Source organism: Mytilus trossulus, chromosome 8 (assembly GCF_036588685.1).
Source record: "Mytilus trossulus isolate FHL-02 chromosome 8, PNRI_Mtr1.1.1.hap1, whole genome shotgun sequence".
In the NCBI taxonomy this organism is placed as follows: domain Eukaryota; kingdom Metazoa; phylum Mollusca; class Bivalvia; order Mytilida; family Mytilidae; genus Mytilus; species Mytilus trossulus.
Window position 1 is genome coordinate 53,313,417 of NC_086380.1, and position 17,335 is coordinate 53,330,751.

A 17,335-nucleotide genomic window follows, 5' to 3' on the forward strand; every position below is an offset into this window, starting at 1 on the left:
CCTATAGTGTATTCAGGTCATTAATGAATGAAAGTTACATGTGTTTTATTGAGACTGAACAATGAATATTAGAAACATTGATATTAAATATATGGTTTAGGTCAGGCAGACCGAACAGAGAGAATTCTCTCTTTTTGGATTGTATTGTATTTTTCTGTATTTTTTTCTACTTAGTTATATAATGTTCAACTACGTTACGTGTATTACATATGAAATTAATAAGACTGTAAAGCAAAACTAGATAATGGCTAATCATTGTATCAATTTAACGTCTCTTAATGTAAATGGCTTTGGAAACGATGTTAAACGCAAATCCATGTTTCTTTGGATGAACAAATTTCAGAGCGACATCATTTTCTTACAAGAAACACATAGTATTGAATCCTATGAAACTATATGGAAAAAGGAATGGGGTGGAGATATTTATTTTTCGCACGGGAAACGAACTCCAGAGGTGTTGCTATTGTGTTTAACTGCTCAACCTATTATATATTAAAGGGAAACATAGCAGATGAAACGGAAGGTATCTCATTCTACCTGTTGAAATTGATAACACAGATTTTGTTTTTGTAAATTATTATGCGCCCACGGACAATTTTGAAAATGAACAAATAGTATATATTAAAAAAATCAAGATTTTATTAAAAGAAAGGTTAGATCAAAATCTCGTTTTGGGTGGAAATTTTAATACGATACTTAATCCATTTTTAGACAAAATGAGTGGTTCCATACATAACACACCTGCCAAATATACGAGTAAATTAGAAGATTATATAGAAGAATTTGAGTTATGTGATATTCGGAGGACACAAAATGTTGATTCTAGATTATATACTTGGCGTCAAAGAACCCCTCTTATACAATGTCGCTTATATTTTTGGTTGATATCAAATTATCCAATTTAAAAAAACGACAAGACGAAATTCAGAAAACTCTCTCTTGTACATAAGTAGTAGTAGAATAGGGATAAGAAAACAGTAGAGCAGGTAGAGCAGGTAGAGAAAAGTAAACATTGTGCTAGTGATGGTGGAATGTTTGGTCCACGTATCATACTTTTGACCAAGGTAGAGCAACATTGGTTGGTAACCAGGGTATGTTTGTCGTCCATTTTGTTTTTCCACGTTTCAAGTTAGAGCAACATTGGTGATTAACCAGGGATATGTTTGTCGTCCATTTTGTTTTCCACGTTGTAAGGTAAAGCAACATTGGTTGGTAACCAGGGTACGTTTGTCACCCATGTTGTCCTCTTTGCAGAATTTTGTGTTGTTTTTTGCTTGTCTAAATTTTTATTTGCTTGGAGTTAACCAATATGTGAGAGAGATGGTTGTTGACAAGGGGTTTGCATCCATTTTCTTTCCACAACACACAAACTACAGAAACTTGAGAAGAGATAAAACAAAGATTGAAAAAAATAAATTATTTTTATTATCAAAAACTTATATACATTATGTATACATCACATTTGGTGTAGATCATCATTATTGCAAAAACTGATTGAGTATTTTTAGTATAAAAAATAAATATTACAATATATGTATAGTATATAAAAACTTGTATTAAAACCGATATTTAAGCATACAACCCTGAGTTTGTTTCTAATATATATAAAATTTTATAAAGCTTCTAAAACAAATGTTTTTTTTTAACAAGAATGGATTTCTAAAAAGAGACATGTAAAAGATTACATATAGTAATATGATTAACTAGATGATCTTAGTTTTAAAAAAATGACTACAATATAAAAAGTAACTTGATGGAATGTGATAGAAGATAAAATATGTTATAAAATAAAAATATAACTCACATGGTTTCCATGTTTAAAATGAAATCATGCATGAAGCAAACATTAAAAGATGGAATGTTACACTAAAGTAACAAAATATAGATAAAAATATACAGGTATGATGGTTTGGTTAACAACCGTAAATGCTTATTTTTTCAATATAAGAATACACAGCACCAAAACTATAGTATAAGCACTACTCTCTTTATAAAACTTGTCTTTATAGGGGAATCTGGCAGAATGCATAGCACCATAAAATAGTTAGCACCAAAACTATAGTATAAGCACTACTTTTTTTTTTATAAAACTTGTCTTTATAGGGGAATCTGGCAGAATGCATAGCACCATAAAACAGTTAGCACCAAAACTATAGTATAAGCACTACTTTTTTTTGTATAAAACTTGTCTTTATAGAGTATATTTTCCTCTCTTAAACTATCATGAATATATTAAATATATATATAACAGCATGTTATCAGGAGTACAACTATCATGATTTGAAATATGAACTTTAATGATTATCACAATTATTTAGCACCAACTTTAGAACAATTAACACATAATAAATTATCACAACTATATTGCTTAATAACAAGAAAAGCAAAGACTATATACATGTTTTATATTACAGTATAAACATTTCATATACTACTAAGGTCTGACTAATGTTCCCCATCAACCTCTATAGCATTTTTGATATTGTTAAGACCAAATTAACGTTATCTTTTAATCTGATAGATCATATCAGATAATCCCTCTGATGTAAAGCTTCATAAATATTTTGATTTTCTTCCTTTAGAAGTTATTATACTGTGTAATTACTAAATATTTTTAATTACAATCAAGCCTCAAGCTAAATAACTGTTGATAGATAAACATGTATAACAATCTGTAGATGTAGAGTATAGGAAATTGTCTTAATTGCAATCAAGTTTCAAAACTGATTAACAGTTAATGGAGAACATCAGACAGGTAAACATATATTAATACTAATTTGAGTTAAACTTCTTCTTAACATAACAAAACAGACTTGTGTAAACATATACAAAATTTCTTGATATGTATAATATAAACAACACCCTTTGAAGTAACATCATTTCAAACATCTGACTTATTCTCTATTTTCATCATAAAAATAAATTTAAAGAGAGAAATTAAGTGAAAAATGTATCAATTTATCCATAATTTATAATCATGTCAAACACAGGATGTTGAGTCTTCCTTATGTATAGAAATTTATCACTTTCCTTTGTTAAAACCTTCAATAATAATAATAAAAAAAGCCCCCCTCAATAAACTTCTTAAGATAATATAGCATAGAAATGCTAATATCTCCTTTGTCATCACAATGGATGCTTAGTCATATATAGATTAATCCTTATCTTCTCAGTTAAGTCTAATTGAATTAAATTTATCAACCCAACTTTATTTAATGAATCTTATCATAACCTAGAGAGAAGAATAAGTCCTTAAATATTTAGGAAAATTGTTATACTTTCATTCTATTTAGAAAACTTTATGATGGATCATCGTGCTTCAATCAGTAACTTTCTTTCTCAATTGACTATCTCAACATATACCAGTAGTTGGAATTCATTTTCCCCATGTTATAAGCGTTCAATACAACCTGAGTTGTTTGAAGAAATAAAGAATTGATAGACACTGCAGCTCCACTACCTCATAGCTTTCATCAACCACACTTCTGCATTTCCTTATATTAAGGTCATGCACTTGGCCATTACATGCAACTATACTAAACAACAACAAACACTTAGCGGGCACCATTTTTGATTTTTCAGTTTTTTCTCTGTGAATTGTCTGCACATGTGCACATAATTAACCGTTTAATTAAAAATAAAAAGGCGGGAGATTATGATTGTGTCAAAAAGAAGAACAATACGAAAAAGAATAAATATGAAAGAATTGAGATGTTGCTATATGATATTCAACAATAGTATAACTCGAAAAAAGGGGGAACGGAAACACATATAATAATAAAATATTAGGTACGAGACAATGACGCTCATAAAAAAATTTCAGAAAAAAAATCGAACGTTTTGGGTTTTATTTTACAATGTAGCTGCTTTGTATAAAGATTTTAAGTTAAGAAACCCAAACATAAAGCAGATGACATATTATCACAGTATAGTTTCTAGAGATTCATCAACACGTTGTTTTGTTGTTAAGCGCATTTTTGTTTGCGCACCACATAAACAATTTGGTATACAGTTGTTATGTGAAACCTAAGAATGGGGTGTTTATCCCTCCATTAGTTCCACCCCATACTTCAAAGTGTAGTATTATTGGTTTAGATAATAGTAGCTAGAACAATGAAATAAGTATAAAAGTGCGTATTTTTCGTTTTCAAGTCAATACTTCTAACCTTTGTCTAGAAATATATTTACGATTAAGTGTTATAATGGCAGCCGAAAATGTGCAATTTAGTCAAATTAATACTTCTACTGGTAGGACGGAACACAAAACTCAATATCAGGAGAGGGAAAGTGCTTTCCTTTAAAAAGTCCGCTAGAGAAATCTTTTATTTAGACTTGATTGCGTCAAATGGATCTATGAAGCTGAAATTAGGAATGAACGAGCTGGATGATCTGTTTACACTGAGGGGGCACCTAGAGTCCCAAACGGCATACTTTCCACAGGTAAGACTATTTTCTTTCCTTTTGTTTTTACACGAGGTTCGCATGTAAGAGTTTTCTTTAAAAACCGAGGAAATTAAAGATTTTACCCTTTGAGGTGTTTTTTTCTCTCTGTTTGTATGCGCTTACCGTAAACAACAGGAAGGTTTTAAGTATTGTCTACTACCGTTTATCTTTCTGTTTATCTATCTACCTCGCTTTTGTTAGGGAAGATATTGGTGTTCACATTTGCCTTTCTTTTTAACTAATTTAATGCAACAATTGAATAACATAAAACGAAGATGTGGTATGATTGATAATAGGATAACACAAGAGACCAAATGATACAGAAATTGTCAACTTTTGATCACCTTGCGACAATCAACAATAAGCAAAACCCATACCTCATAGTCAGCTATAAATAGCTTTAAAATGATGAATGTAAAACAAACATCCGAGGGGAGAAAAAAGATAACAACCTAAGTTATGTACAAAATAATGAACGAAAAACAATATGCACACCACCAACACCTCTCGCAAGTATAAAACTTTCTTCATAACATTTGAGTTTGAGTTTTATTTTATTTTTCATGTTTTAGCCGCTCTCCCAGTCACAGGAGCAGGTTGTGCCTAAAGGAAATGTAGCGCCGGTTTATGCACCGCCACCACCACCACCACCTTCCGTAAATATAAAAAAGAAGATGTGGTATGATTGCCAATGAGACAACTATCCACAAAAAACCAAAATGACACAAACATTAAAAATTATAGGTCACCGTACGGCCTTCAACAATGAACAAAGCCCATACCGCATAGTCAGACATAAAAGGCCCCGATAAGACAATGTAAAACAATTCAAACGAGAAAACTAACGGCCTTATTTAAGTAAAAAAAATGAGCGAAAAACAAATATGTAACACATAAACAAACGACAACCACTGAATTACAGGCTCCTGACTTGGGACAGGCACATACATAAATAATGTGGTGGGGTATAACATGTTGGCGGGATCTCAACCCTCCCCTAACCTGGGACAGTGGTATTACAGTACAACATAAGAACGAACTATAAAAATCAGTTGAAAAAGGCTTTACTCATCAGAAAGATAAAAAAATAAGTTTACATTTATTAATGTAGAGTTTAAATATGTTCAAGAATCATGATTGATTGTTGGTTGCTTAACGTTCAGTGGCAAATATTTCATACATGCTCAGGGTGAGAACAAGTTAACAATACATACAATAGGTAAGTCTTGCAATAGAGGGTGTTTTTTTTCTTCTCAAGAATCACCATGTATTCATAACTTGATACAATGCAAACAAAGCAATACTTGTTTTTTAAGTATAGAATTGAACTTGCAAACAACCTTTTTGTCCTTAAAAAAAAAGATAAGCAACACTAAAAGTATTTCATTTCTCTCTGGTTTATTTATTTAAACATTTCATTTTTATTATTGCAGGCACCTCTAACACTAATATATGAAAACGAGGCCACTCCACTTCAAACAGACCCGATGCAGAGTAAAGGAAGTGCAATTCCGGTGAGGGTGGCCACAAAGAAACGGGAAGAATTACACCCACAGTGGGCTAGCAAGACCGCAAAATATGAACAGATTACTCTAGTTAAAACAATCTATACGATTTCTCTGAGGAGGAGATGGGAGCATTTTTTCAGACGATGTAATGACGATGTGGTGTGACTTTCATTCAGTGTGGTGTTTATAGGTATACCATTTATAAATTTCATTATGGACATATATGCAAACAGACTTAGACGGTTAGTTTTTTAGAATATTTAATAAATACTATCACTAATATGTGTCTATCTTATAATGTCCATAGGCATAGCTTTCAATTGGGTTCTTCCAGTAACATTTATCATCAAAACTACACAGTCCTTTTTTCACAACGGTATCCATGAACAGTTCATGATTTTTACTTCTAATGCACGTCTTTGAATTGGTGGTCGTAGTTTCTTCATTTAAACATTTCTTATACATTTCATGTCGGAGAGTCTGTTTTATTTCAGTTTTTGAAATACCTTTCGCCACTTTTTTTCCTTTTCGCATGTTATACCTTCTGTAGAGGTCTGGTTATACAAAAGGCTGTACATTTTAGGTCTCAAGCCAACGACTTCTTTTAAAGGAACACCTGAAAAGATGTTTTGAGGCACATGAGAAAGACAATATTTAATAATAATTTAACATAAAATTCACATGAAAAAGGAAAATTTAACATAAATTTCACAAGAAAAAGGAAAATTTAACAGAAAATTCACATGAAAAAAGAAAATTTAACAGAAAATTTTAAAGAAAAAGGAAAATTTAACAGAAAATTCTCAAGAAAAAGCAAAATTTGAAAGAAAATTCTAAAGAAAAAGGAAAATTTAACAGAAAAATCACAAGAAAAAGGAAAATTTGAAAGAATATTCACACGAAAAAGGAAAATTTGAAAGAAAGTTTATGTTAAACTTTAGAGAGAGAGAAACAAATGTTTGTTTGAAAGAACTCACAACCAGCTCATCTTTAAATTTCCCAACGACGTTTTTATATTTGCTGGAAAAGAGATGTTTCGTTTTTTTGTATGAGCCGTAGTTGGAGGTATCGAATAGGTCTTTGATAGGTTTCATGTCTTCATATACATCATCAGTCAGAATCTCATATTACAACGAATCTAAAATGAATTCAGAAATGTTAGCACAATACCAAAGAGGAATCACTTCCTTTATTCTACTTATACAAAGGAGAAAACAATGAGAAATATTAGAAATTTAAAAGAAACAATGGCTTTTACTGTAACAAACAAAACAAACAAAAATTATCATTCCTGTATCTGTAAACAGCAAGTTGATCTTGTCACCGTACTGAGGCTTCATCACCTTGTAATGAAATTCATACATCAGTCTCTTTGAAAGGTCTAAAATAGCTTGTCCGGCATAGATGGGTTTATTGAGGGTTAGGTTGATCTGTTGGTTGTGTACTCAAACGAGGTCTTCATTGAAAATTTGACAGCATAGAAACGACGGCTGAGCTACTAACTTTTTTAGTTTTTCTTCCGAGGCTGAATTGATTAGTCTTAGATTCATTTTAGCACGCAAATTTTCCATACATTTTCCAAAAACACTGAAAAAGGTAGGAACACTAGTACTAGAAGCTAACACAACAACCACACAACATGTTAAATCAATGTGGGTAATGTGACAATGAGACAATAAGCAAACTCGAGATCCTGACAACACTTTAAAATCTTACACATTTAAAAATAACATAGATATAGGAAGATGTGGTGTGAGTGCCAATGAGACAACTCTCCATTCAAATAACAATTAAAAAAAAGTAAACTATTATAGGTCAATGTACGGCCTTCAACACGGAGCCTTGGCTCACACTGAACAACAAGCTATAAAGAGCCCCAAAAGTGTAAAACCATTCAAACGGGAAAAAAAACAACGGTCTAATCTATATAAAAAAAAACGAGAAACATACCTATTACATATCAGTTTGAAAAAGTCCTTCTCAAAGTCGTTGTTTGCCTGTTTTCTCATGTTGGTGTTGAATTCTATGTAGGTTTTAAGCCATGCCTTTTGTTGAAATCCTAATACTCTATGAATTTTAGTTATTTTCATTCCAAGTTCTGTATAAAGTTGTAAATTTTGAAAATGCACCACATAGTTTGTCTTTTTCTTCAGAGTTGGAATTGATTTTCGGGTTTAAATCCTAGGTATCACTTTTTCCACACCATTTGCATTTTTCACAGAATTTAACTTTCCCCATAAATCAGTACTGTATTTCGATAGATCTTTGTCTTCAATGATTAGATGTTCGGTTGCCAGAGGATTATCGTTATGTTTGTTGCGGAGATGTTCAGTATATTCTATGTCTCCTTCTAAAATGTAGCCTTCTTTTGCGTCTGACTCGACTTTCTGTAACTCAAAATGAATAATTTCATCTTCATTTAAAAAATGGAAAAAAACATAAGGCAATGGTTGAGACATTGCCCAACCGTAGAAATTGTTAGCATCTAGATACATGATGTGTTTTTTCACATCTGAATCATTAAAGTCTTCAACATATTGATGATTAGCTCGACTGTAATCATACTGACCCCACCTCGTGTTTCAAGCTCTATCATTTTGTACATGAGGGGATCTGTAATTAAATCCAGGCAGACACCGCTTATTTTCAATGCTGCTCGCCATGCTAAACCTGGACTCGTGAAAAAGTGACTAGCATCCAACTTGTAATATTCAAGAGTCATGTCACGGAATCGTTCGAAAACATCTGCTAAGAGTAGCGTATCTGTTAATACATACCAATTGTGAAAATGCCCTAAGGTTTTCATATTGAACGTGTTCCAGACCTTTTGAGCGTGTTCATACTTTTCATCAGAAATAGCTTCTTTGGTTAAGGAATTATGAAAAGCTGCTTTAGAAGGGAGAGCTGTCTCTTCAAATCTTTCAGAATAATTCACATAATCATCACAGTATTCGTTTTTCTGTAGCAAAAGTTTAGCGTGTTCTTCATTAGGGAAAGCTTTTTGAAATTGTTTTAAATTTTTAGAACCGTCTGCCGCTAAATTAGCAATTAACGTTTCCAAAGAGCTACGCATGCACTGGTATGTGTCTAAAAACCTCAGTTGTCCAACAGAAAAGGACACATATTTCTCCATATTGATGGTATACATGTTAACTTTTTCCAACGACTTACTTATATTTGTTAGAAAAGAGATATTGGTTTTGTTGAAGGCGCCATAAGTTGAAGTGTCAAGTAGATCTTTGATAGTTTTCATATTAAAAAGAAGATGTGGTATGATTGCCAATGAGACAACTGTCTACAAGAGACCAAAATGACACAGACATTAACAACTATTGTTCACCGTACGGCCTTCAACAATGAACAAAGTCCATACCGCATAGTCAGCTATGTTTATATTGAGCAACAAATAAATTTGAAGGCTTGATTTTCTGTGATTTGTCAATAACTTTTATCTGAAGTTGATGCATTTATGAGAAACCCTTTTTCGACTTTAAGGAATAATTGTATAAATATAAAATGTATATCGCACACCTGTGTCAGTAAACAACAAGCTGATCTTGTCACCCTTCTTTTGCTTCATGACCTTGTGGTAGAATTCATACATTAAAACCTTTGATAGGTCTGAAATTACTTGTCCTGCATATATTGTTTTGTTTTGTTGAGAGTTAGATTGATCTGTTGGATATGTACTCAAACTTAGTCCTTAGAAATTTGGCAGCGAATATAGGACGGTTTAGCGACCAACTTGTTTTAGTTTGTCCCCTGATTTAATCAGCTTTAAGTTCATTTTTGCCTGTAAATTTTCCATGCATTTAATAGACACTGTTACACACCAGCCTAAAAGAAATCTATTCAAAGTCGTTTGTTTTGCTTCTTTCTGCATATTGCTATTGAAATGTATGTAGGTTTTCAACCAAGCTTTCAGGTAAAATCCTAACATTCTGTGTAGTTTTGGTAATTTTCATTCCTAGTTCTGTGTACAACTGTAATTTTCGATAATGTGCTATGTAGTCGACGTCTTCTTTAAAGTTGGAATTAAATTCAGTGTTTTATCCTAGGTTTGACCTGTTCCACACTGTCTTTATTTTTTACGGTATTGAGCTTTTCCCACAATCCAGTACTGTATTTCGATAGATCTTTGTCTTCAATGAGTAGATGTTCGGGTGCCAGAGGATAATCGTTATGTTTGTTGTGGAGATGTTCAGGATATTCAAGTCTACTTCTAAAATGTATTCCTATTTTGCACACTGTGATTTTGTATCGGCTCCGACAGTTGAAAAGTTTAAGTTTCATTTTCATCCAAAAACGAAAAAAGCCATAGAGTAAAGGCTGACACATTGCCCAACCATACAAATTGTTGTCATCTAGGTACATGATGCGTCTATTTGTAGCGGATTTATAAAAGTCATCAATGTATTCATGATTAGCTTCACTGTATTTTGTGTTAAAATATTGTTGTGACGTCATTTTATTGTTGAACCGTTCTTTATTTCAGTGATTGGACTGGCATCTACTTGTAAGAATCAATTATGCTACCTTCGTCCAATATTTTTAAGGAGGATCATTATTTTGTACATAACTTAGGTTGTTATCTTTTTTCTCCCCTCGGATGTTTGTTTTACATTCATCATTTTAAAGCTATTTATAGCTGACTATGGGGTATGGGTTTTGCTTATTGTTGATTGTCGCAAGGTGATCAAAAGTTGACAATTTCTGTATCATTTGGTCTCTGGTGAAGAGTTATCCTATTAACAATCATACCACATCTTCGTTTTATGTTATTCAATTGTTGCATTAAATTAGTTAAAAAGAAAGGAAAATGTGAACACCAATATCTCCCCTAACAAAAGCGAGGTAGATAGATAAACAGAAAGATAAACGGTAGTAGACAATACTTAAAACATTCCTGTTGTTTACGGTAAGCGCATACAAACAGAGAGAAAAAAAACACCTCAAAGGGTAAAATCTTTAATTTCCTCGTTTTTTAAAGAAAACTCTTACATGCGAACCTCGTGTAAAAACAAAAGGAAAGAAAATAGTCTTACCTGTGGAAAGTATGCCGTTTGGGACTCTAGGTGCCCCCTCAGTGTAAACAGATCATCCAGCTCGTTCATTCCTAATTTCAGCTTCATAGATCCATTTGACGCAATCAAGTCTAAATAAAAGATTTCTCTAGCGGACTTTTTAAAGGAAAGCACTTTCCCTCTCCTGATATTGAGTTTTGTGTTCCGTCTTACCAGTAGAAGTATTAATTTGACTAAATTGCACATTTTCGGCTGCCATTATAACACTTAATCGTAAATATATTTCTAGACAAAGGTTAGAAGTATTGACTTGAAAACGAAAAATACGCACTTTTATACTTATTTCATTGTTCTAGCTACTATTATCTAAACCAATAATACTACACTTTGAAGTATGGGGTGGAACTAATGGAGGGATAAACACCCCATTCTTAGGTTTCACATAACAACTATATACCAAATTGTTTATGTGGTGCGCAAACAAAAATGCGCTTAACAACAAAACAACGTGTTGATGAATCTCAAGAAACTATACTGTGATAATATGTCATCTGCTTTATTTTTGGGTTTCTTAACTTAAAATCTTTATCCAAAGCAGCTACATTGTAAAATAAAACCCAAAAAGTTCGATTTTTTTTCTGAAATTTTTTTATGAGCGTCATTGTCTCGTACCTAATATTTTCTTATTATATGTGTTTCTGTTCCCCCTTTTTTCGAGTAATACTATTGTTGAAGATCTTATAGCAACATCTCAATACTTTAATATTTATTCTTTTTCGTATTGTTCTTCTTTTTGACACAATCATAATCTCCCGCCTTTTTATTTTTAATTAAACGGTTGATTATGTGCACATGGGCAGACGATTCACAGAGAAAAAACTGAAAAATCAAAAATGGTGCCCGCTAAGTGTTTGTTGTTGTTTAGTATAGTTGTATGTAATGGCCAAGTGCATGACCTTAATATAAGGAAATGCAGAAGTGTGGTTGATGAAAGCTATGAGGTAGTGGAGCTGCAGTGTCTACCAATTCTTTTTTTCTTCAAACAACTCAGGTTGTATTGAACGCTTATAACATGGGGAAAATGAATTCCAACTACTGGTATATGTTGAGATAGTCAATTGAGAAAGAAAGTTACTGATTGAAGCACGATGATCCATCATAAAGTTTTCTAAATAGAATGAAAGTATAACAATTTTCCTAAATATTTAAGGACTTATTCTTCTCTCTAGGTTATGATAAGATTCATTAAATAAAGTTGGGTTGATAAATTTAATTCAATTAGACTTAACTGAGAAGATAAGGATTAATTTATATATGACAAAGCATCCATTGTGATGACAAAGGAGATATTAGCATTTCTATGCTATATTATCTTAAGAAGTTTATTGAGGGGGGCTTTTTTTTTATAATTATTATTGAAGGTTTTAACAAAGGAGAGTGATAACTTTCTATACATAAGGAAGACTCAACATCCTGTGTTTGACATGATTATAAATTATGGATAAATTGATACATTTTTCACTTAATTTCTCTCTTTAAATTTATTTTTATGATGAAAATAGAGAATAAGTCAGGTTTTTGAAATGATGTTACTTCAAAGGGTGTTGTTTATATTATACATATCAAGAAGTTTTGTATATGTTTACACAAGTCTGTTTTGTTATGTTAAGAAGAAGTTTAACTCAAATTAGTAGTAATATATGTTTACCTGTCTGATGTTCTCCATTAACAGTTAATCAGTTTTGAAACTTGATTGCAATTAAGACAATTTCCTATACACTACATCTACAGATTGTTATACATGTTTATCTATCAACAGTTATTTAGCTTGAGGCTTGATTGTAATTAAAAATATTCAGTAATTACACAGTATAATAACTTTTTAAGGAAGAAAATCAAAATATTTATGAAGCTTTACATCAGAGGGATTATCTGATATGATCTATCAGATTAAAAGATAACGTTAATTTGGTCTTAAAAATATCAAAAATGCTATAGAGGTTGATGGGGAACATTAGACACACCTTAGTAGTATATGAAATGTTTATACTGTAATATAAAAATGTATATAGTCTTTGCTTTTCTTGTTATTAGGCAATATAGTTGTGATAATTTATTAAATGTTAATTGTTTTAAAGTTGGTGCTAAATAATTGTGATAATCATTAAAGTTCATATTTCAAATCATGATAGTTGTACTCCTGATAACATGCTGTTATATATATATTTAATATATTCTTGATAGTTTAAGAGAGGAAAATATACTCTATAAAGACAAGTTTTATACAAAAAAAGTAGTGCTTATACTATAGTTTTGGTGCTAACTGTTTTATGGTGCTATGCATTCTGCCAGATTCCCCTATAAAGACAAGTTTTATATAAAAAAAAAGTAGTGCTTATACTATAGTTTTGGTGCTAACTATTTTATGGTGCTATGCATTCTGCCAGATTCCCCTATAAAAACAAGTTTTATAAAGAGAGTAGTGCTTATACTATAGTTTTGGTGCTGTGTATTCTTATATTGAAAAAAAAAGCATTTACGGTTGTTAATCAAACCATGATACCTGTATATATTTTATCTATATGTTGTTACTTTAGTGCAACATTCCATCTTTTAATGTTTGCTTCATGCATGATTTCATTTTAAACATGAAAACCATGTGGGTTATATTTTTATTTTATAACATAATTTATCTTCTATCACATTCCATCAAATTACTTTTTATATTGTAGTCATTTTTTAAAAACTAAGATCATCTAGTTAATCATATTACTATATGTAATCTTTTACATGTCTCTTTTTAGAAATCCATTCTTGTTAAAAAAAACATTTGTTTTAGAAGCTTTATAAAATTTTATATATATTAGAAACAAACTCAGGGTTGTATGCTCAAATATCGGTTTTAATACAAGTTTTTATATACTATACATATATTGTAATATTTATTTTTTATACTAAAAATACTCAATCAGTTTTTGCAATAAAGATGATCTACACCAAATGTGATGTATACATAATGTATATACGTTTTTGATAATAAAAATAAGTTATTTTTTTCAATCTTTGTTTTATCTCTTCTCAAATTTCTGTAGTTTGTGTGTTGTGGAACGAAAATGGATGCAAACCCCTTGTCAACAACCATCTCTCTCACATATTGGTTAACTCCAAGGAAATAAAAATTTAGACAAGCAAAACACGACACAAAATTCTGCAATGTGGACAACATGGGTGACAAATGTACCCTGGTTACCAACCAATGTTGCTTTACCTTACAACGTGGAAAACAAAATGGACGACAAACATATCCCTGGTTACCCACCAATGTTGCTCTACCTTGAAACGTGGAAAAACAAAATGGACGACAAACATACCCTGGTTACCAACCAATGTTGCTCTTCCTTGGTCAAAAGTATGATACGTAGACCAAACATTCCACCATCACTAGCACAATGTTTACTTTGCTCTACCTGCTCTACCTGCTCTACTGTTTTCTTATCCCTATTCTACTACTACTTACATATTTAGATAAAGATATAAATACTATTTTGATTGAATAAGACACTGTTAAAGAAGATTTAGAGCAAATAATAAATAATCAAACAAGGGGGCTATTATACGATCACACGCCGAGCACTGTGAAGGCAATGAAAGAAATGAGTTTTACAATTTTTTCTGGATTAATATAAAAAAAAAATATGTTAGAAAGCTATGAATATTCCTTCGAAACCGGAACCCGCTTAATAGACCAAAGACGGGGTATTCTTACTCTTATTCCAAAGAAGGATAAAGATAGAACACTCTTGTCGAACTGGCGTCCCAAATTATTAGCCAAAGTTATTACGGAAAGAATGAAATTACTTCTTCCAGAGCTTATAGCTCCGTACCAAACGGGATATGTGGCTGGTAGATACATTGGTGAAAATCTACGACTCATTGCTGATATTATATTGTTAACTACTTTAAAGAATTATCCAGGGCTTATATTACTGGTCGACTTCAAAAAGGCGTTTGATACGCAAGAATGGAAATTTATTCAAAAAGCATTGGTTGGTTTTAATTTTGGTAGCAATATCCGTAAATGGGTTTTAACTTTATACTCAAATATATCTAGTCTTGTCGTTAATAATGGATTTAGTTCTAGTCCATTCACAATTGAGAGAGGTGTTCGACAAGGGTGTCCTTTGACTCCTCTTTAATTTATTTTGGCCGTTGAACTGCTGGCAATAAGTATTCGTAAGAACAATCAGATATCTGGTATAAAAATTGGGGATACTGAAATCAAAATTGCACAGTTGGATGGTGATACCACTTGTTTTTTTGCGCAAATTTTATTAGATTCCTTTTAAGATTTTGAGAAGAGTAGTGTTCAGGATTAAAAGTAAATATTTCTAAAACCGAAGCAACATGAATTGGAAGAAATAAGTTTAACAAAGAAGGTTCCCTTTCTATTAAATGGACAGATGGTTTTAAAACCTTAGGTTTAAAATTTAATGCTTTTGAAGAAATGGTTTGTTCTTATTTAGAAACATGCATAGAAAAAATGGAATCAATAATTAAACTATGGAGGATCAGAAACCTTTCCTTGATCGGAAAAATTGTAATTCTTAAATCACTTGCAATATCGAAGCTTATTTATGTAATAACATCTACATATGTACCAAAATCTTATGTAATTAAAATACAACGTGATATTTATATTTTTTATGGAATGGCATGCAGTACTCCTAAAGTTAAATCGGAAGTTATTCAAAAGTTTAATAGCGAGGGGGGACTGAAAGCTCCAAATTTTGAAGTACAGCTGTTATCCTTTTGTATTATGTGGGTAAACAGATTTCTGTCAGACCATGACTCAAAATGGAAACATGTTTTCAAAGCATCTTTCTCCCTTTTTGATTTAGACGACTTGTTTATGAGCAGATTTGAATTTGAGTTTTTAAATTTGAAAGCACCTCTTTTTTTATATAGAAGTGCTATCTGCTTGGAAACGTTTCAAGGGTTTTTTCATACCGTTAAATGCATTTCATGTTAGAAAAGAATTTATTTGGTTTAATCCGTTTATCAAAATTGATCAAAAGAGTATGTTTTACAGATCTTGGTACATGAAAGGCATAAGGTTCATCAATGATATTGTAGATGATTAATGCATTTTTTTGTCAGCAACTCATTTGAGTTCGTTTTTGAGCATGAGAATAAAAAAATGCCTATTAGTAACTTATTTGCTAAAGATGTATTTCACTTTTTATCGATCGGGTAAGTGTTTCTCCTATTTAACAACAAAGATGGGAAGAAAGTTTTAATATAGAAATTACTGACGAACAATGAAAAACTATTTGTACAATAGCTTTCAAATGTCGTATAGAAAGCGAACTACAAGCTTTTCAATATAAACTACTACACAGAATAGTCTCACATAATTATCTTCTTAAAAAATATAAACTTTCCTAAACTAATGAATGTGCCAGTTGTAAAGAAATAGAAACTAAAGAGCATACATTTTTTGAATGTACAAAAATAAAACAATTTTGAAGAGATTTTTCAAATTGGTGGTATTCAGTTTTTGGAGTAAAACTATCTTTGTCATTTTTGGTGTATTGAATTCTGATAACTTAGTTTTAAATTATTGCATCCTACAGGCAAAAAATTACATTTATTATGTAAAGAACACACAATTACACAGACTGTTCATATCTGTGCAAGCTTTTCTTAATTTTTTTAAAAGACGTCTGAAGATATTAGAATATTTATATATTTCTAAAGGCAAACACGAGTCATTTATCAACAGATGGGGGGATTTATGAAAGCTATTTAATTAATTTTTTTTTTTAATATGGTTATAGTATAATGTATTCCAAAGTAGTCTTAAGACTATCATATACTGAGTATTCACACCACTAACTTGTAAAGTTTTACTATGTCTTATTTGCATAATGTCAATAGTATAACAATGCCTTACATGTCATGTCATTCACTTATGTCTTGTAAAAATGTATGTATGCACTGTAGTTTGAACACCAAAAAGATCAATAAAAAAGAAAAGAAAAAAGAAAAAAAGGTGGATTGAACCTGATTTGATGGCATACCAAAATATTTAGCTTTATGACAATGTTTATCGCTAAAATGACAACACTACATGAAATAAATACAGCACAGTCACACGGAAGAACATGCACAAAACAACAACGAACATATTCCATCAACGACAAACGCCACATGATATCAAAATCAGGACGCACTTACGTAACTTTCATGAAATCTCGGACCTTATTCAATTATTTCCCAATACTCGTCCAAACAATTTGTATGACAATGATGTTATGGAAAGAAAGTTTTTAATAATTTTGAATTCAAACGATCATAACA

The 17,335-nt window shown here is 31.4% G+C and overlaps 1 protein-coding gene across 1 annotated transcript; it reads left to right on the forward strand.

Annotated features, from left to right (window-relative positions):
• The first annotated feature begins 14,670 nt into the window (after positions 1-14,670).
• On the forward strand, positions 14,671-15,171 carry LOC134727756 (uncharacterized). Its single transcript, XM_063592142.1, has one exon. The coding sequence runs from the start codon at positions 14,671-14,673 to the stop codon at positions 15,169-15,171; it is 501 nt and encodes a 166-aa protein (XP_063448212.1).
• Positions 15,172-17,335: the final 2,164 nt, after the last annotated feature.